The 20,750-nt window shown below is 43.5% G+C and overlaps 1 protein-coding gene across 8 annotated transcripts in view; it reads left to right on the top strand.

The window, feature by feature from the left end:
* Positions 1 to 9,890, top strand: part of KATNIP (katanin interacting protein) — a 56,688-nt gene extending 46,798 nt beyond the window's left edge. For all 8 annotated transcript variants that reach the window (XM_085591748.1, XM_085591753.1, XM_085591750.1 and 5 more), the window contains 5 exons: positions 1,307 to 1,446; positions 4,208 to 4,309; positions 4,951 to 5,111; positions 7,446 to 7,534; positions 8,836 to 9,890. In XM_085591748.1, coding sequence (XP_085447874.1) covers positions 1,307 to 1,446; positions 4,208 to 4,309; positions 4,951 to 5,111; positions 7,446 to 7,534; positions 8,836 to 8,891 — 548 coding nt within the window. In that variant the 3' untranslated portion in view covers positions 8,892 to 9,890. The remainder of the gene's footprint in view (positions 1 to 1,306; positions 1,447 to 4,207; positions 4,310 to 4,950; positions 5,112 to 7,445; positions 7,535 to 8,835) is intronic.
* The last annotated feature ends 10,860 nt before the right edge of the window (positions 9,891 to 20,750 follow it).

Genomic DNA, 20,750 nt, shown 5'->3' with positions numbered 1-20,750 from the left:
TTTGATTCAGTGTTCCCTGGATATCTAACAGAGGGAATGAGGGGTGTGTTGGGAAAATTGATGTTCATCAAGGTTGCACTCTGTGCTCTGTACCAGCTAAAGTCTCCTAAGAGCTGAAAGCTTCATACCCCAACATACAGCTCCCATAGTTCAGGTACATGGAAGGAGCATTTATTAGGGCCTGGAAAGAATAAATAGCACAAATGCAGCAGGACCTGTCTCTAAGGATCCTCACTACCTAATAAATAGGGAATTCCATGAAATAAAGGCTTTTCCCCAAGTGCTATTTTGATTTGTATGATACACATTGAACTTGAATAATTTATAATGGACAAGAAACATTTTGAAATTGAGATGTGGTAACAAATTGTCTTTAAGAACCAGGAATCTTTAACTGACCTGGTACAGCTCTACAGTGCAAAACAGTGCCAGGTAAAGAACTCTCAGCTCCTTTTGAATGATCACCTGTTCCTGTCTGTGCAGTTGTGTGTGGGACGTATTCGGATCCCAGAAGAGCTTATTTGTCTTAGTGCAGTGTTTAATATGATAATTCACAACTGAATCAAGCTTTTCTTAAACAATTTAAGCATTGCTGTGTCATTCCTTCAATTCTTTATGAATAATTATAGATTTTTAGAAAGCAGGACAGGGTGAAATTAATGTCCCTCAAACTGGATTGCTTAGGATTCACAATTCTGAAGGCAGTGCCATCCATCCACGTTTCTTTGCATATCTTTAACATTTATATATGTTTTTAATGTAAATGTTCTCTTACAGAGAAAATCTTGTTGCCTGTTCAATGGGGGTTTAATCTTTCCCTCTCAAAGAAATGAAAAAAGGTTTTATTAGAGTTACTGATTTTTACCATAAACCTTGAGAAACTCAAGCAAAACCTAGTCTGACTGATGACTGCCTCCTGCAAAGACACTCTTCTTGAGATAGGTTTTATATGAGGAATTTGCACAAGTTTATGATAAAAATATGTGACTTCATCACCAAAAAGCTGGGAAATGCCTATTCCTGCTAATGGAACTTTATTGATGAAGTCATAAGTACATATTTGAGAATAAATTAAGTGCAGCTAGTTACTTGATTCCTATTTTAAAAATAAATTGAAATGCCAGAATATATAAGGGCTTTCCTGCTTTTAAATATGTGCCCCCAAGTTCCTCAGCTATGCAGTCCTGGGAGTCCTGCTGAAATGGTGAAAAATCATTCACAGAGTTGGGAAGAACATAGACTTTTAAATATGGTGTTTCTGAAATACCCATTTTTGTAGGTTATTATGCTTAAAGTTTTTTTTCAGATATTGCTGCTTTTCCAGATAGTGTCAACATTTTGGATGATGTATCTGGAGACATCCGGACTCCAGACAAACTGATTGACAGAGTGAATGACACCACTGATGGCAGGCACATGTGGCTGGCACCAGTTCTTCCTGGTTTGGTACATTTTCCCTTTTCTTCTGTTCTAGTTGTGTGTGTGGATGGAACTGGAAGCATGGAGGAAAGGGGAAGCGTATAGAATTCATAGCTCAGTTTAATTTTAGGAAGAGATGCTAAATGATGCTTTTTAGAAGTTGTTTTTATTGCAGCCTCTCTGCACAGCACAGGCAGCAGCAATGGAGGTTTCCCAGGTTTGTAATCTCCTCTCTCCATGGGGCAGCAGCAGAAGATTTTTCAGAGATGGTTTTTGAGTCACTGTGACAAAGATACTGATGAAGGAGTTCTGTGCAATAAACACCTTTCTGGTGCTTTTCAGTTCATTTTTACAAAATACAATTAATGTTGTTCCAGCAGTGAGAAATTATTTTTTAATCTCATTATGTATGTTGAATTCAAATTCGTAGATTAGGGATGGCAGACTTAGTATTTCATGTCCTAGGGCCACAGATGATTCAGCCCTTTTAGAACTCCCATGTTTAATAGCTGGGATATCAAAAATCTAAACAGGAAAAGTAGATAAACTTAGATGACTTCTGACCTTGTTTCAGGAAAGGACATTTTTAGGGGCCTGTAGTGGACATAATTAAAGTGGTTTTAATTCTTGTAAGAGAATGGATTTAGAAAGAAAACAAAGTATAAACCTGACATGTAGTAAGTTATCACTTACAGTGTTGGTGAACTCCTCACTCTAGATGTTGCAGTTATTAATTACAATATTAAAAGTGAGGAATTGTTAATTTATATCATGATGTGTTGTAATGAAGGGCTATAATTAAGGTAAAGCTTTTAAGTATACTTGGAAACAGTGAGTGCTTGCCTTTCCTAGAGAAGTGGAAGGTCTGTGATGCTTGAGGCTCCTGCTGTGTGGATCCCAGATCTTGAATCCTGGCAATTTGATGGGATGCTCAGATGTCTCTTATAACAGGATGACTGATTGATTTGACAACCATCTGAGTGTGCTCATGTCCTTACAAAAGACACACTTGCAGAAGCTGTTTCACTTGGGGAAAAGGAAAATAACAGGCACTGGAATTCTCTCTCTTTGTGTTTTTCTGCCTAACACCAAAGTACTGCAGAAGAGCACAAACTACCAGTATTAAAGGGTAAATTGATAATGTGTGAAATGCAGGAGGCAGAAGCAATTTAATGGTGTTTTCTGTCCTTGAACTGTAGCAAATTACACCTCTGTAAGATCCACAGAGTACTTTTCCCTCCCCCCTCTTCCCTGGGATGGCTGTTGAGCTGGGAGGTGCTGGATGGAGCAATCAGCCTATTGATGCTCAGCCTCTGGAGCTGGGCTGCTGAACCTGAGCTTGTGAATGCTCCCATCCTCAGTGCAGGCTGCTTGGAAAGCTGCATTAATTCTTTGATGTGTTGGAAGCTTCAAAAGCTTGAAGGGAATTGGTATTATAGCCTTTCTTTTCCTTCCTAAATGTCTTTTCCTTTTTAATTCTGAAAGTGGTTTCCTGTTTTTCAAATTCATTTCTTACATCAGCAGAATTTGAATTATTTGTTCTCCTCTTACTGATTGTCATTTTATTTCTTTGTTTGAACTGATTTTTAATCAAATGTATCACTTGCTGTGGGATTAACAGTTGTTTTTTTGGAGACAATGCTCCAGTTGTCTCATGGAAAATCACAGATGCAAACATTCTATTGATCCAATCTACCTTTCTTTCTTCAGTAAAAAAAAAAAAAAAAAAAAAACCAGCATAATGATTCAATATAACCTTCTCTAGTACATCAAAGGATTAAAACTTCAGAGGATGCTAAAGATGAAGCTTAAGATATGTTGATCTGGAGTTGATATAGTGGCTCATAAAAGGAAAAGCATGGAATTAACTGTAACAGGCAGGATTGGTTTCCTGCCTGCCTAATCTTTGGTCTTAACATCTTGACATTAACGTCACTGAAAGGCAGATGAATAATACCTCAAGCAGTAATTGTTTAGCAAGCATCTGGAGGATTGTCTCTAAATTCCTGGTAGTATAACTCACACAAAAATTGCAAAATTTCTGCAGTAGCTTTCAGGGCATACAGGGGAGATTTTAGTCTTGCAAATAGAAAGGTAGATTCCATTCATATTTGGTAGAAAGAGATGGAATGGACTAAAATAGAATAAAATCATTGTTTCACAGAGTGGTTTAGGTTGGAAGGGACCTTAAAGCCCATCCAGTGCCACCCCCTTGCATGGGCAGGGACACCTTTCACCAGACCAGGGTGCCCCAAGCCCTGTCCAGCCTGGCCATGGACACTTTGAGGGATCCAGGGGCAGCCACAGCTGCTCTGGGCACCCTGTGCCAGGGCTGACCACCCTCCCAGGGAACAATTCCCTCCCAATATCCCAATATCCCATCCATCCCTGCCCTCTGGCACTCCAGGCCCTTGGAAATTGTCTCTACATGCAGAACAGAACAGAACAGAAGAGGCACCAGCCTGTCTTACCCCTAAGGACATGTCTGTGTTTGGTTATGAAATACTCATTAAAAGTGTCTCTCTCCCCCTCCTCCAATTTCCAGGCAGTCCAGGATGACAAGGATGCTCCACATCTCATCTTCATTCTTTTGAGAGTAGCTGTGGGGTAGAGCCAACATCTGGGAATTATCAGCAGGAATGAGAGCTGAACTTCCATCCTCAGCGTCAGTTATCTCTCCTCCAGCTATACTTCTTTAAATATGAACCTCTTTTGATGTAACATGCATGAGAATTTAATTTCTTTGGGGACTTTGCGCTGTTAAATATAAATTAATTCTCTTTTGCAGGTGAATAGGGTGTATGTCATTTTTGATGTACCTACTACCGTGTCAATGATCAAGTTATGGAATTATGCCAAGACACCTCAGAGAGGTGTGAAGGAGTTTGGTGTAAGTAATTTTCCTGTGCATTTTGTATGTCCTAGTGAGTCAGCTGGCTCCATTCTGAACGTGTTCTCACAGTTTGTTGAAGTGTGATTCCATGTAATCTCAAAGGATGGGATTCATCTCATTTAACTCTGCATTTAATATTAAAATGACTAATCTGTGCCAGTCATCTGTCCTCCCTTTTTTTGTCCAGGGAAAGAAAACTTTATCTGATTTTTGTCTTAGGTAATTATCTTAAGACAGGATAACACTTGTCTTTTTCCACCGACTGTAGAGTAGGCCTGGAAGACTAGTTTGAAGTACAAACCCAAGTTTTAGACATCTGAAGTGAGGTGAGATTCATTAATTCCTAGATTTAAGAGTGATTCACTCCCATGAATAGAATGGCAATTATGTAAAACATGAAATACATTTTTAATTACCTACTTGAAAGCTGCATTAAAAAACATTAGACAAAAAACTTGGGAAGGAAAAAAAATCAAACTCCAGCAGCAAATGGAGAGAAATGGAAGTTTTAAGAAACAAAAGCTAAATTAACGACTGGATTTGTGAAACAAATAGGGCAAAATGCTTTTTAGAGACAACTGCTGAAAGCAAGGCTGATTTCTCAATGGATTTTTGGTTTATTTCTTTGATGCTTGTAGCTTCTGGTTGATGATTTGCTGGTGTACAATGGGATTTTGGACATGGTGAGCCATGTGGTGTCAGGCATCCTCCCCACGTGTGACCCCGTGGTGCCCTACCACACCATCCTCTTCACGGATGACGAGAGGATTTGCCACCAGGAGAGGAGAACTGTTATCAGGTACGTGAGTGGCTCTAGGCTGGACAAAGAATCTTGGCTTTAAAAACTGGTTTGATGTGGCTGATGTCAGCAGTGTGTGTATTGCTGAGGAAAATTCCCTTCCAGAGCATCCCTGGCCTCACTTCAGGAGGAATAAACAGATTTTTAGATACAAGGAGCAAATTACCAGCTTTGTTTGCAAGCATCTTTTAGCACTTCCTGGTATTCATGATTTATATTTACATCAATTTTCATGAAAGCCTGTAAACACAAAATTAAAAAGTTAGGCTTTTTTAGAGAAGGATTAATAAATCCCAATGATATTACATGGAGGGGGAAAAAATAGAAAGTTCATGAAAAAGCAAGCATCACAATTAAAGAAAATAAACTCCTCTGATTTGACACAGATGCTAATTAAGAAGCCAGAGTTCTACTATTTTATAAACAGTCTAAAATAATGAACTTCTAAAATGAGAAATGAATTGCATTTGGGGGAATGATGCTTTAAAACCTCTAAGTTGGCAATCTCATGGCGAATGCGATGAAATGCAGTGAAAAATGCACTTACACTTAGAAGGTCAGGATTGGTAGGGTCTGAAAAAACAATCCCTGGCAAGGCAAGTAAAGAGTTGAAAGAATAATTTATTGTAAATGAGATTGAAAAGTGAAAAAATGAAAGCTTCTAGAAATGAACACTTTCTTGCATGTTGGACAGCTGACAAATAGAGTGTTTTGCACATGCATCACTTGGGAAAAAAAAGCAAGTTTTGCATGGATAAATGATGTGTGACTCAGAAGGATATTCAAACATTTAGAAATAAGCAGAAGGAACATGAGATGCTCTGAATAAAGACAGAGATTCACATTTGCCTACAGGGTTTGTTTTCTTGTGTTTCCCTGAGGCATTGGCTGTTGGCCACTGGTCCTGTCAGAGGTTCAATAAATTATTGTTGTTTGGATGTGTTGTTTTGGACTTGTGTTTTTGTACAAGTGGTTGTGTTGTCATGGTAAAACTTGGAGGTGAACAATTTCTCAAACTGAAAAAGTCACTGAAATGAAAATGCCCTGAGGAAATGAAAGTTTTGAGGAAATTTTCAATTGGATAGAAAAAAGAGGAGGAAGGAAAACGAACCTTTACTTTCCCCAGCTTCAGATCTTTCTATGAGTAAAATTATTTTATTGAAACCAGGGAATCACCAGCTGTAATCACAGATCTTTTTTACATAACTTAATTTGCACATATTTATAAGACATATGTCCTTTGATGTACTTTAAAGAGGAGTTTTTGGGGTCACAAACACTGCATGGTCTCTTTTCCAGTTGAGAACATGCTGAGCCTCTTCTCCTCCAGGCTTCTGTGCAGGAGTTTTCTTGCTCTTCATTCCCAGCCTGGTCTGCAATCATCTTTTCTCTTTTTTTAACCTCCCACCCTGTTAAAATACAGGGTACTTCAGCAACAATGGGAGACACGCTGGATAATATCCCTTCATTTTAAAAATGCTCTGGAGCTTTTAGAGAAGATACTGTTGCTTGTGATGTTGGCCTATTCTCTTTCACATGGTTCAGTATTTTATGAACCTGAACTTGAGTCTGATATTATCATCAATAGTTTAAGTTTTGATTTGCTTCAGTATTGGCTCTCATCTTCACTCTCAGTTTCAGAGACATTACATTTTTCTTCAGAAATAGAAACCCATGTTGTGCAGTATTTGGAGAGAAAAGGAAAAATACACTTCTTTAGTGCAAAGAATAAAGAAGGGGTTTTTTGGTCTATGTGAAAGTGAGATTTTATTACTGATGTTTTCCTTACCTTTCAATTCAGCTCATATTTTCCCCTGTAATTTGTTTAATTTAATTTACCTTTGAAGTTATTACTTCTTTCCCAAAAAGAAATGGTTAAAATTTTGCAGGCAAAGAAAACCTGCAAGCAAAACTTGTCACAGTAAATGAATTTTGTTTAGTTCAGAAAAGTTTCAAATAACGCTCTTTCAGAATTAAAAAGCAGTGTGGAAGTTCCATATGAGGGTTTTTATACCCCCTTTGTAGAGCTCTGATTTAAAATCTCACTTTGCTTTGTGGTTCAAGCTGTGTAGGCAGGCTTGAAAATTGTAGAGTGAATATGATATTTATATTTGAATGTGTGCCTGAATGAATGCCACTAATTAAAACTGGCAAGAAATCCTTCAGGGGGATGAGGACAGGACAATTCCTGTGTGGGTAATCCTGTGTGCTGTGGCTGTGCTGCTGAGCTTGCAGCACTCCAGACATCCCTTCTTTGGTATCCTTGTCCATGACTCTCAGAACTTTGCCCAATGTTGATTGTTTTAGCCATTGTACTGATTTCAATCTTTCCAGCAATCATGTGGGGGATCAGGATGTACGAATGATGAATGAAAATGAGATTGTCACCAGCAGCAAAAAGAAACAAGTTGTGGCTGATCCGGGTGAGTTCTGTCTTCCACATTTTTCTTCTGCTCAATTCCTGCAGACACAGTGTGGATAATGAGCATTGTTACAGCCCTAAACTGGAAAAAGTGGGAAGTCTTATGTATATTTAGCTCTGCTTTTTCTGTCATAGAAAGGCAAACTGCAAATTTGATCATCTGGTGGGTTTCTACTCTGTGTCTAAATCTGAAAGGGGATGATGTGGTTGTGGCTCACAGCACCACAAATGCAGAAATCCTCAGCAAATAAACTGGCTGAAGATAAATTGAAAATGGCTGTTAATTGTTCAGGTTCATTGATAGCTTTTGGAATAAATAATTGCATCCCCACTGGCCTTTTAAACAGCTTCAGAGATTGTTCAGATGTGTCTGAGAATCTGCTGCTTGTGGCTCCCTGAGCAAACCCAGAATCACAGTGAGTGTAACAAGGGGGAAACCATGTTGACTCTATTCCTCCCACTGTCTTTCTGGTTGGTCTTTTTGCTTACAAAGTGATAATTAAAAAGACAACCTCTCTTTTTTCCCAAGGAGAAATAGTAGATTGTATTTATAGTCTGAAGAGTACCAGTCATTCATTGTAAATTACTCAGAATAGCTCCCTAAATACATCTCAAATTCTCAGCCAAGCTGGTATATCCATGATTGGTTTTCTCTCCTGAGCATGACACTTTCTCCAATTAGTTCTCTAGAAAGTGTTACAGATATTATTTGATGGCTTTTAATAACAGTTCTGTAGGAGAAGGATTTGAAATGCCATTGCCTGTAAAAAACAGCTTGAAAGTTATTATATTTAACAGTACTTGCCAAAAGTATCCTGGACATCTCTGTGCCCACTGGAATGGCATCCTGGCCAGTAAAGAACAGCTGTCACTGCCATGGCCATCACATCTTTTCCAGCTCCAAGGACACAGAGCCTCTGAAGTCACCAGCTGAGGGTGCCTGTTGCCCTCTGCCCCATGTCCCCTCTGCAGTCCTGGCTGGTATTAGGCACAGTGGGTGTTGATAACACATTTGTGGAATGATTTGGGTTGGAAGAGACCTCAGGGGGTTCCCTTCTTGAGGGAGGGTCCAGCCTCCAACTCAGGACAGTGTCAACCCTGAATTCAGAGCAGGTTACACAGGAAAGCAGTTCTATGGGACTGTGGAAAAGCTGGCAGCACTCACTGTCAGTGTCAGACACATCACTGAGCTCTGCTTCATTCTGGGCTGGAAGGAGAAATGGGCATTTTTGTTCCTCATTTTACTCCATGGCTTCACTGTTAGTGCACAGTCCTAAAGCAGCCCTTCATTTTCCTCAACAGCTCTGCGCCCCAAAACCTGCATCTATGAGAAAGGACTGCAGAGGAGGAAAAGATAACAAGGAAAGTCCTGAATGCATCCAGCCCTAAGTAACTGCACTCCAGATCTCCAAAATATTCATATCCAAATGGAAGATTTTCTATGTCTGCTGCTGCTGAACCACCTCCTCTTGTGAGAGGCAGTTCTGTTTGCTACAGGAATATTTTTTCAGAATGAAATCTGAAGCATGAATTCAGTTTCCTGGAGCTTTTTTTGGTCATGATCTGTGTGAATTTCCCCCCTTATCTCTTAATTGAAAACCAGGGAAGAAGGAACATAAAGGAGAGAGTGAGAACCTTTCTGCTGACAACTGTTCTGCCAAGTACTGAGAACTTGGGTTAAGCAGGATTGTCCACGGTTTTTTTAGATTATTTCTAAAGCTTTCATTCCTAAATCCTAGCTGGATGATCTTGAAGATCCTCACTGGAAGGAGGTGTTGCTTTATTTCTGATGCCTGTAAATAGTTCTCAGGGAAATGCACTTATTAGAGGAAATACTCTTTAGCTGTCTGTCTCTGGGCATGTTTTGGTGCCAGGGCTGTCTGTAGGAGCTGCCACTGTTTCTGACACCTAGACAGGTTCCACTGGGCTTGCAGAAATGTGATGGATGCTTTTAGGAAGTGGAGATCAGGAAGTGGCTTTATCAAGGTTTAATAAGTGCATTTCAGCTGTCACCTTTTCATGTTTTGCAGTGAAATAATTATTTCTTTCATCATTTCACTACCACGGAAAAAGCAAGTGAGGTGTTTTGCCTGGAGTGCCATTGACAGGCACTCTGCACATCCTTCAGAGTTATCCTCCTGTAGAGCAATGTTTTTTCCTCCTATTTTGCCTGAATTTATATGAACAAGGGGGCCATCCCTCTGTGCTGCACTAACCAGATGTTGCCAGCAACAGATCGTCACTTCTGAGAAATGGTAAATGCCTTTTAATTAGCTGGAGGTAAGGAGAGAAGTGCATTTTTTAAAAAGAATACCCTGCACATGGAGTTGTTTAAATAAAAACTCTAATCAAGTGAATATGCTGCAGGATTTGCTATGCAAATGTACTTTTCCCTGAAAACTTGGTGTTTGTGACAACCTGTAAATCTCTTCCATGGATTCTAATTTAGAACTTGCTCATTCTTGTGATTCTGTGATTGTTCCCAGAGAAAACTGAATGCTGAAGTCAGGATGTGCTTTTACACATAAACCAGAGATAGTGGTGCAGCTCAGTTTAGAATCAAACTGTGCTGCTTCCCTTTCTGCCCTGTCAGGAGTGTAATATCTTAATATATTTGCTTTTTAAAACTTCACTGCTGTTGCCTGAGCTGAAAGGACACAAGATAATGCATTTCCCAGGTTTCTATGTATTGATGGAGCAAAAGAATTTATTTTGTACTAAATACAAACTACTTTACTTTTAAATGTAAAAAAGTGTGTGAGTACATTGTACTTTGTTTAAATGCTCTTCCCAAGCTGCACTAAGGAACCTCTTGCTCTGAGAACTCTCCCCCCGTTTGTTTCTAGTGTAATTCTACCAAAAACCAAGTGCTAATTTTTGCTCCAAGTCATCTAACAGGCAACTCCAAATGAAAAAGAGGAGGAGCTGAGAGGAGAGGTATTGGAAGGGCTCAGAGCAGATATAAATGTCTGTGTTTGGAAGGGGAGAGGGTGTAGCAAGGTTTTCAAGGCTTAAGGCACAATCACAGATTTGTCATGTAGGCAATCTCTAGATGGGATAGGGCCTGTCACATTGTTTGTTCTGAGAAAATTGCATTGGCTGTGCAGAGAAATGAAATCTGCTGTTTCCTGGCACTGAACAGCATCTCTCTTATTGATCTGAAAAGGTATGAGGGGGAGAGGACTTCCTGTGCTCACCTGTCTTCTCTGTATCTGTCTGGAGCATCTCACGTCCTGCCTGGTGGGCTAACGATTTTTCAACCCTAATGCTCCAGGTTTCTGAAATTATTGCAAACTATTTGCTTGAGCTCAGGGTCACAGCTCTCTCTGTGTTTCCCTGCCACCAAGTCTTCCTCATCTTGGTTGGTGACTGCAACCAATTTTCAACACCTTTTGCCTCTGGAAATCAGAGTGCAGTGGTTTCAACATTTACCATCCTCTCCCAGCAGGCCTTGTACCCATTCAGATTCCCCACAGCTGCCACACTGACGTGGAAAGACCATGGTAGTCTTGAAAATCTTTTAAAAGATTGTCAAGCTGTGGAACATCCTCCCCTGCAGTGTCTGTGTGTGAAAGAAGGGTTTGCCAGCAGGCTGTCTGGGATGACAAAAACCACCAAGGCACAGCCAAATGGACTCCTTGGTTCTAGTCAGTCATTCTAGAGAGCAGCAGAATGTTTAGAAAATACTTCATTCATCTCTGTGGGGTAGGAGCTGTCAGTGTTTGCCCTCCTAATTGGAGCTGAGATGTAATGACCCTTTATATAAGCAAAGATAATTAAGAGTCCTAGTCAGCCCTATACACTCAAACATAGACACTTGACTCATTTCTCCAATGAATCAGGGTTAAAAAAAAAGGGATTTATTCAATTTTTCACCTTTTTTATTTTTTTTTTAACTAACTCCTCACAAGTACATTCATGTCAGACTGGCATTTACAGGAGGGACAAGAGGAAGAGTAAACATGCAATCAAGAAAATCCCCACGGAGCTCTTGAGTCAATGTCAGGCACAGTTTCATCAGAAGTAATTCAGCAAGGATGTGCCCAGTAACATCATTTGACATTGTCAAAAGCACAGCAAAGGAAAAGGAAAGATTCATAGGAATTCTTGCTGAAGATTTTCATGTAAATTAATAAAGTCTCACCCAATTTCAATATCTGGGCCCGCAAAGACCTTTATGCCATAGTTGTTCACCTTTACCTGTTCTGGTTAGATTTAAAGGGCTTGGATCAAGATAACAGAAATCAATTTGTTTGTCCCATGGTGACACTGAGAAGGGCAGAGGATAAAGAAATAATCTGTGAGGAAGTACATGCAAGGCTGCCTACTTTTTGATCTAGAAAAAGATATTTTTGTCAGTGTTCACAGTGTAATCTGAAATGCCTGGGAAGGCCTGCAACTTTTAAATTTCTGCCTTTTTGTGCTTTAATCCAGGAGCATTTAAACAGGGAGAGGCACCTGTCCATGGATAAGGGAGCAAGCAGTGGTGCAGGGTTTAAGAGGCAGCACAGAAGACATGGAAACCCGTGTACTCCTGAGGCAGGACACTCATCCATGAACCCACAGGAGCTACATCCAGCAGCTGAGTTAAACTGAGCCCTGCTCATGGCTTAGGCTGGATTGGGACGTGAATTGCACCACAGCATCCTGCTCAGGTGCTGCTGTTCTCTGTAAAATCTGCTCCTGCTGCACTTGTACCATGTCCCTGCTGTGGCATTCCCCTGGTGATGCCCAGCCCTGCCATGTCAGGGATGTGTGCTGGCCTGGTGGCACTGACAGTGCCCATCAGGTGCTGTGGGACTGGGTGGAGCTCTTGGAACACTCTGCAATGGCCAGAGACAGGAGCTGCTGCCAGTGAGGCTGCGAGGGGGAGAGCAGTGCATGAAGGAGGTTGATTGGAGTCTTTAAACTTTCTGAAGTTGCCAGAAAATGCTCACTTCCCAGCAGAAGTCAGGTAGGAGCAAACATGAAGGGCTGTATTGACATTGGGTTCTGCCACACCAGGGGATGAAGTCAGCTTTCATTGATTGATTGGTGAGAGAAGCATTCCCCATTCCCTCCTGCTCTCTGCTGTCCTCCCTGCTGGGTGCAGCTCCTCAGCATGCTGGGGAACAGAGCCAGCGGTGGGAACCCCAGCCTTGTGTAGGGTGCCCTCCATGTTCTGGGACTGCTGATCCAGGAGGCTGAGCTCCAACAGGAGCTGCTTTTTTGGCAAAAGTCACTGAAGCAGCCAAATCTCTTCCAACCTTCTTCAAGAAATGTGAATGACAGACACCCTGTGGTGATGGCTTCACCATTGCCCTTCACCAGGTACTGGAACTGGGCACCCTGCAGCATTTGAGGCACCTTCCTGGGTTCCCTTTTAGCTTTTTTTTCTCATCATGACTATCTTTTAGCTGCATCATCATGCTTAGAAGGTCAGTTTGTCTGCCAAAACCGTTCTGAAAGTGCTGCCCAGAGTCACTGTTTGCCTTGCTGGTGTGACCAGCTCCTTGCACTCTCCAGATCTATGAGCTCAGATGTGCTGCAGGATTAGTTTCAGTTCTGACATTTCCCATAGGAAGGGCTCTTGCTCTCTGATCTGGGGTGTCTGCCACTCCTGTGTCACAGCACTGTGGCTCCTGTTTGTGTGGGGTCCCTGTTTTTGAGGATGGCAGTGCTATGTTCTTGCTGGGCTGTTGTGTGCCCAGAACAGGGCTAGGAGAACTGTTCATTTTGGAGGTGTCTCTGAAGAGCAGAGAGGGAGCAGTGTGACACCCTGGAAGGTGTTTGCTTCCCTCTGTGGGCTGAGGCCCTGCTGGTCTCAGAAGGGACTTCCTGGCTCAGGGGCCTCTTTGCCCATTTCTGTGACTATTTGCTTGTTTGCTGAGAAATGACTTAGAGCCCATGTGAGACACAAACATCCTTTTATCACACAGCTTGTATCACCCTAATGGAATTCTGTCAGCTGAGGATAAAATGTGGACTAAGAAAGCAATTATAGAGTGAATCTCCAAGCTGCAGGAAGAGCTGAGAGATGGGGACCAAGTGCCCAGCTGGAGTAATTTCTTGTCCAACTGGCCTCTAAATCTTGTTAGGAAGAGATCCATTTTCCACCCTTGTCTGACAGCATTAGTTCCCTTCACCCTGGCTCAGGACCCTGTGAAGTGCTGCAGTGTTAAAAGATCTGGGCCCAAAATGAAACACTTGCAATTGGTGACTTCCTTCTTAGTGACCTAGAAATTACTGGAGAAGGGGGAAATCGGGCTGTAGACCTGTCTGCAGCTCTCTGGTGTTCCCTTCTGAAAGTGCTGGCTGAAGGAGGGGTCTGACCATCCCAATGAGCAGCAGGGTAGGAGGTTCCCAGCCTGGAATATTGCTTCCAACACCCCATGAGCCTCCACCCGTGGCTCACTGCTTTGGCTTTAATTAGGAGAGGAAAACCATATGACCTGTGAGCTGCCTTCCCCAGGTGTCCTGGTTATTTCTGGAAGGTCTCAATTATGCAGTGAGACCACAGAGAGATGCTGCCTTCAGCTTTCAGCTTGCTCATGGTCTCTTTGGGTGTGACTAAAATCAACTTGACTCAGGAACTCTTGGTGTTGGTCTCTGTCCTGTCACTCATGGGACTTCCAAAAATGCCAGCATGCACACACTTTGTGCAGTTTGTGGAAAGAGGATGGACATTTTGGGGAACTGTAAATCCAAGGAGATATATCAGACAGGTAGAATTAGCTCACACTCAGCTCCTCCCTGTAAGATATCAGAGCAGCATTAGGGATGGAAAAGACCTCCAAGATCATTGAGTCCAACCTGTAACTGATCACCACCTTGGCTACCAGACCAGAGCATTCATAACTCCTCAGTTACAAAAGCAGGCAGGTCTCTCACCCAGCTGTAAAATAAAATATCCAAAAGAATGATGGAGGGAAACAGCACATTAAAGAATGACAGGATTTTGCTGGCAGCAATGTGGCAGCTGGGGTAAGGTCCTGCTTGTGCAGGGGGACATGGAATGGGTCTTGAGGAGGATAAAAACACAGAGTGAGGGGACAGGAGCAGATGTGTGCCTCAGGGAAAGTGCTGCCTGCAGGTAGGAAGTGAAATGCAGCAGTGCTGGTTGGGATCATTTGTTGTTTCAGAGCTCTGTTGCTTGTTTTGCTCAGCTTATCTGGATCTAACCAGGAAAGGAGCTTCACACTGGAGTCTGACAGGACATTGTGCTGGGCTAAGCATGTGGAGGTGAATGTCAGTGCTAAAAGAGCTTAGAAATAGCCAAGTCTCCTCAGCAAAAGAGCATTTACAACCTGAGAGTCTTGTGGCCCTGGAGGAGCCTGGGGTGGGAGCAGTGGTAGGAGAAATTTTGGGTCTGAACACTGCACCTCAGAGCCATCAGAAGGGTCAGGAAGAGACTGGAACTCAGCTGCTGCCTCCTGAGAGTGTGAGCCCAGCTGGGAATTATGGACTGAACTGGTCTCCAGACTGTGCCCAGGCAGTGCAGCTGGAGCTGAAGCAGATGTGGGACAAATGTTGGGATGCAGAGCAGGGCAAGGGAGCACAGAGGGAGCTGCCGTGGCTGGGAAGGCTGCTCAGGGAAATGCCTCCTCACCCAGGGGGACCATTGTGCTGGGGAAAGAGAAGGATCCTGTGGTAAATACACCGAGCCAGGACAGCTGAGCCCTTTTATCTCTTTCACTGAGAATTCTCTTCTGCCTGACAGCGTGAGGTGGCTGCCAGAACAGAGGTTTCTGTGTGAAACAAGCCGGGGAAAGGACTTTCATCTTGGGCAAGAAAGAGCTTTTATGTCTCATCAGAAAGGGCTGGGGGCCAAGGGAGCCCCAGCACAGCAGGAGGATGCTCTGGCCAGCCCAGGGAGCTGGGACACGGTGGGGCTCAGCCCTGTAACGCCCCAGTGGGGCTGTTCCTGCCTCTTATTATTCTTGGCTCTGTGCTCCCATTCATCAAAGGTTTCCCTGACTGCTTTCTGCAATTACACACCTCTTTTTATTAACCTCACAGAAGTCAGACTGGGTTACACAGAGCTTCAAGCAGTTTGGCCTGGAAAACTTCTAGGGATGGAGGATGCACAGCCTCCCTGGGCAATCTGTTTTAATACTTAACTGTCCTAATAGGCAAAAAGTTTTTCCTTTGGCACATAATAACCTGTACCCTCCCCCTTCCCCTGATTAAAGGCACAGATCAGCATGGATAAGACTTCTGGCATTGCAGATAGGTCATCTCTGTTGTTGTCATTGAGCTGCATAACAATAAATTCCATCTCTCAACTATAATTTCAGATTTGCAGATTAGCAGAAGTCCTATGATCCTTCTCTTTCCTGGTATGCTGGAGGCACTGCTAAAAATAGAGTAAGTAGTAAAGCTACCTGGAGTAGTCTGAGCCTAAACAGTGGTAAAAACTAATTTACAGTGAATGTCAGTTCTGGCTTGTTTCCAAAGGAATGTTTTGGGATGGTTTGCTGTATACTGGAAATTGTTTGGTAAGGATTTGTTGGTGAACAGATGAATCAAAGTGACATTTCCATTACCAACAGGAGATCTGTCTGTGGTCAGAATTCATGGGGAAGGATGTGGGATGATAGTATGACTTTTCATTATATTTAATATTGTCAGAGAAATTAAATAGCCACTATTATTCATCTCTCTGGGGTAGTAACGTATCTGAATAGTAACACAAAATGGGAAATCTGATCAAAACCCACTGACCCAGCAAGGCATTGATGTGTATTTTAACCACTCTCTTTGGGCCACTCAGATAATTTACTCTTCATAATAAATTGGCAAGAAGCTATGGTCTGCATGTCTCAGGGCAGGGCAGGGGAGGATCAGTGTTCTGTCCCTGTGTGTGAACCCTTTGGGATGTCCCAGTGCCACTCGTGTTCCCAGGGGAGCAGCATGATGGCCCTCAGGACATTTTGTCACCTGCCTGTGGGTTGGGAATAGGTGTCCAGAGATGATTTATGGGCACTGGTTTCCCTGTCAGACTCCGAGGAGGGGAGAGGTCTGTGGGGGAGGGCTCCAGCTCAGAGTGTAACCACTTACAGAAATGCAGGGATAGGAGAAATGCAAAAGGGTCTTGGGAGGCACTTTCACCTTGGGAAACAAAGGTTTCTTGTGAAAATTACTGAAGGCAGCTTGAAATGGAGTGTGCCAGAGGCACTGGCTGTATAAATGTATAGAGAACACATCATGAGGAGCAGACATTCAGGGAGGACTAATGGAGAAGGCATTACTGGTAATTAATGGCACTGTCCAAGCCCTTGTGGCTCACAATTCAGGACAGATGATGCCTGTAATTGATGTAAAGATGCAGACAGTTGCCTAAAACTTGCTGTGCTGTATTTTAAGTCATAAAGCAGAAGAGCTGGTGGACTTGTTTTGCATAAAGCATTTGCATTATGCAGGGATATTATTATTAACAGTATGAAGGGGTAACCCTTGAGGTCATAAAATGCATGGTTCAGTGACTGACTTTGACTGCAATTATGCATTAGAGATATTAATGAGAAGGCTGACAAATGAATTGGTGATGCATGTAGATCTAACCACAGCAAGGAGCCCTCCAAACCAGTGCTACAAAAAGTTTGCCATTTATCTTCCTTATCCACTGAGGCAGATGTAAATTAAGTTCTTTTATTATTTTTAAAATGTTGTTGTTGTTTTTGTTGTTAGAAGCTTGTTTTTATTGCAATGGTTTTTGCAGCACAGAGTTTATTATTCAGTTTTTTTTTACTGGAATGCTGTCTGATCAGAGGGCTTGGACAAGCTGACCTCCAGAGGCTCTTTCCAGCTGAAATTATTCTGTGATTCCATGAGCAGTATGCATCAGAACCCTCTGTTTAACACAACTTATCTGCTGAAGAATCTGTTCTGCCAACTGGAGCCCATGGAGCTGCAGCAGGGGCCATATTAATAGGTTGCTTATTTAATGCAATCAATCAATGCAAAGTACAGATTGCCTGAGGCTGGAAAAAGTATTGTTGTCCTCACACTTCTGACCAGACAGCTGCTCTGGGAGATGGCACGGGGGAGGCAGCCTGTGCCAGGCTCTGAGGCCCTCGGGATGCAGGCAGGATGGATGCCCAGCAGCCAGCATGGCCCTTGAATGAGTGTGGTACTAATGGCTCTCTACCCAGCCATGGCTGCAAAATAGCAAATGGAATGCCTGTAGTTAAGAGAGAAAAGGAAAAAAAAGTAATTTGGTCGGGTACTGGGTCTTCGAGCTTGAGAATATGTGTTCAAGGGGAAAAAAAAAAATGTTTAATGAAGAGTAGACAGAATGCAACATGGATTTAAAGGCTAATTTTTCACTGTGTGTCTGATTGCCTGCCCTGTCTGCCTCCATACAAGTGGAGGTGATAACATTTTGGAGAGAAGGCTTATTTATGCTAAGGGGCCAGGCAGGAGGGGTTGGAATCAGTGTGAATTGTCCAAGAAGAACAATGGCTGAATCTCTTTAACTGTCACAGTAATGGGGCTGTGTAATTGCTTTTCTGTCTGAATACCAGGCAGCAAGACCTAGAGCCTAAAGACAGAGCAAGCTTGTAACAGGGCACATTCTGGCAAGCAGGGGATGTTAAAAATCAACGCCAAAAAAATTGCTTTCAGGCCTGTATGTTTAAGACACTGCTGTCTTAGTTTGGTTGTGCTGACTCAGTTCTGTGCTCTGCAGGGAGAAGGGCTCTTCCTGCAGGTGTGGGCGTCCAGCCCTCACCCTCCTATTGTGTTAGCAGTGGGTGAAGGCAGAAAAAATAGACTGGACACAGAAAAACTCTCTGGGATTGTGGGCAGACAGCTGTGTTTCTCTCCCCAGAAAAGCAGCAAGGAAAGCTGAGACTTGTGGAAGGATGAAAGGACTTGGTAATGCACATAAACAAGAGGAAAATTAGTAGCAAATCAATGGATTTTTTTACCTGTATAGAAATCGGGGAAGGTGCCTCAAGTACAAGGAAATGGTGACAAAAATAATACAGTAATTGAAGACTGAGACATCTTCACAGGGAAGAGTTGCCTTCAAGGTATAAATGCAGCAGAAGGAAAGGAAGAATTGAGGAGTCTGTAAAGGACAGGTGGAGTGGGTTTGTCCTGCTGCTTTCTTCCCCTTCCCCTGAGCACTTGGGTTGCTGTGGCTGGCAAGGCTCTGGGACAGACTGTAGGGCTCAGAAGGTGCAGATACCTAATATTAATGATAATGATGATGATGATGATGATGATGATGATGATGATGATGATGATGTAGTATAGAAGCTCTGACAAGAGTGGCCAGCTCCAGCTGGATGCAAATAACCTGGAAATTCCTCTGGAATAGCTAAAAGCCAAGACTGTCAGGGTAAAAGACCTGCTGCACCTCTCCAGAGTGGGTGGAAGTGATTGACAGTACTACTGACCCTCTAAGAAGACACTGAAACCTGAAGGGGATCCAAAACTGACACTATTTGACAGAACCAGCCCTGATGATGTAAGGTGAATAAAAATAATTCATGAGCTTGTGCTGGATCTGAGGCATGAGGAGAATGAGACTAAAAGAGAAAATCTGAGCATATTGTCTGGTCTCATGAGCATGAGAAACCACAGAGCCTGTTCTCACAGGAACAAATGTATTAAGATTTTACAGGCAGGGAGGGCTGGCAATGCAACATACAAAGATTGATACTGCTAAATGTGGTTTTGTCAGTCCACTGGAGGTTATGGAAAGCTCCAAAGAGAGACCTCAGAGAGAGCTTGGGGTCTGGTCTGCCACAGAAAAATGAGTGTGAAGCAGTGCCTGTGTGTTCTGTGGGAGGAGGATCAGCCTAGTCCCACCCATGTCATCCCGAGGGACAGGTTTTCCTGCAAGAAAGAGCCATGAAAACAGGATGAAGTTTGTGTGAGAGTCAAACTCCCTTCCACAGTGCCCCTTGGATTTGTGATGGTCCACCCTGGGGGATTTCTTCTCAGGGGACACTGCATCTCCAGTGTCTCCCATCATGTGCACAGCCCTGTGACCTCCTGTGAGGGAGCTGCCTTTGCCCAGTCCCTTTGGGTGCTGTCACTGTCCCAGGGCACACACTGTGCACATCCCTGTTTTCCCTGGAGGTACCTGGAGGTGCCAAGCTGTGCATTTTGGCTGCAGTGTGGCACAGGGAGGCTGCATGGGCAGTGCTGCGCCTGTGTCTGCACAGCAGCTTGGAAGTGAAATAAATTGCTAACAACAGGGAGCTTAAACCAATGTCTTTGTGAGTGCAGCAGAGACCATCCTGCTGAAAGGGAGGTGGGAGCTGTGCCACTACAGTCAGTGTCCCCACGGAGATGTGCCCAGCAGGTTCAGAGTGTGGCTGTGGCCCCCTCCCATTGCCCAGGGTGTCTGGATCTGTGGTGGCACCGGGAATGATCTGCTTTCAGTGCTTTTGTAATGGTTTTCTTTTTCCCTCCCTGTTGTTTTTGGAATAAGCTTTAGAAGTGGATTATAGCCCAGCAGAGGGGAAGGGGGGCTGAACTCTCAGGTTACCTCTTGCCCTCCTTGCAGGAACAGCAGAATGCACGTGTTCTGGGGTTTGCTGTGTTTGTCACACTGAGACCAGGGAGGTGACTCTTCCCAAGAAGTGTCACTGACTCTGAGAGGCACTGCGTGAGCCAGTGGGGCAGGGGAGGGTGGCTGCCACTGCCACTGAGCAGCGCAGCACAAGGACATCCCTCCAGCCCTCCACCCTCACCTTTACAGGGCAGGCTGCCCCGCCAGGCCTGTGGGCAGAACCTGGGCAACAAACTGTTCATCCATGGCACGTTGCTGGTTCCCGGATGGGGAGGAAGGAGCTCCAGGGCCATTTTCCTGTGTGTCCTCTGTGACCAGCAGCCTCCTTCCCTTGGGACAGGCTCCATGGCAGTGCTCACCTTGAGGGACCCTTGCACGGGCCCACAACCTTTCAGCTGGGTTAGCACATCTGAGCTGCTCTGTCAGCCCAGTCACCACAGACTGGGGGAGCTGAGGTCACAGACCTTCTCCTGTCTCACTGCTGGGTGCTGATTTAGGAGCACATGGCAGAGCTTTGTACCCTGGCCCACATGACCTGGTTGGGCTCACCACTGTGCCCTGGGTTTGTGCCCCTGGAACCAAGGATCCAGTTGGGCAGGGGAAGGTTTGAAATTCCCAGGTCTCGTTCCAGTGTGTGTTCAAGCTACGATGCTGATTGATTTGATGTGAAAACACCTTTAGACAAATAAATAAAAAAGAACAGGCACGA

The sequence above is a fragment of the Lonchura striata genome, chromosome 14 (assembly GCF_050655825.1).
Source record: "Lonchura striata isolate lonStrDom1 chromosome 14, ASM5065582v1, whole genome shotgun sequence".
Taxonomy (NCBI): Eukaryota; Metazoa; Chordata; class Aves; order Passeriformes; family Estrildidae; genus Lonchura; species Lonchura striata.
Note: the sequence above shows the minus strand (reverse complement) of the source record. Positions and strands in the feature narration are given on the sequence as shown.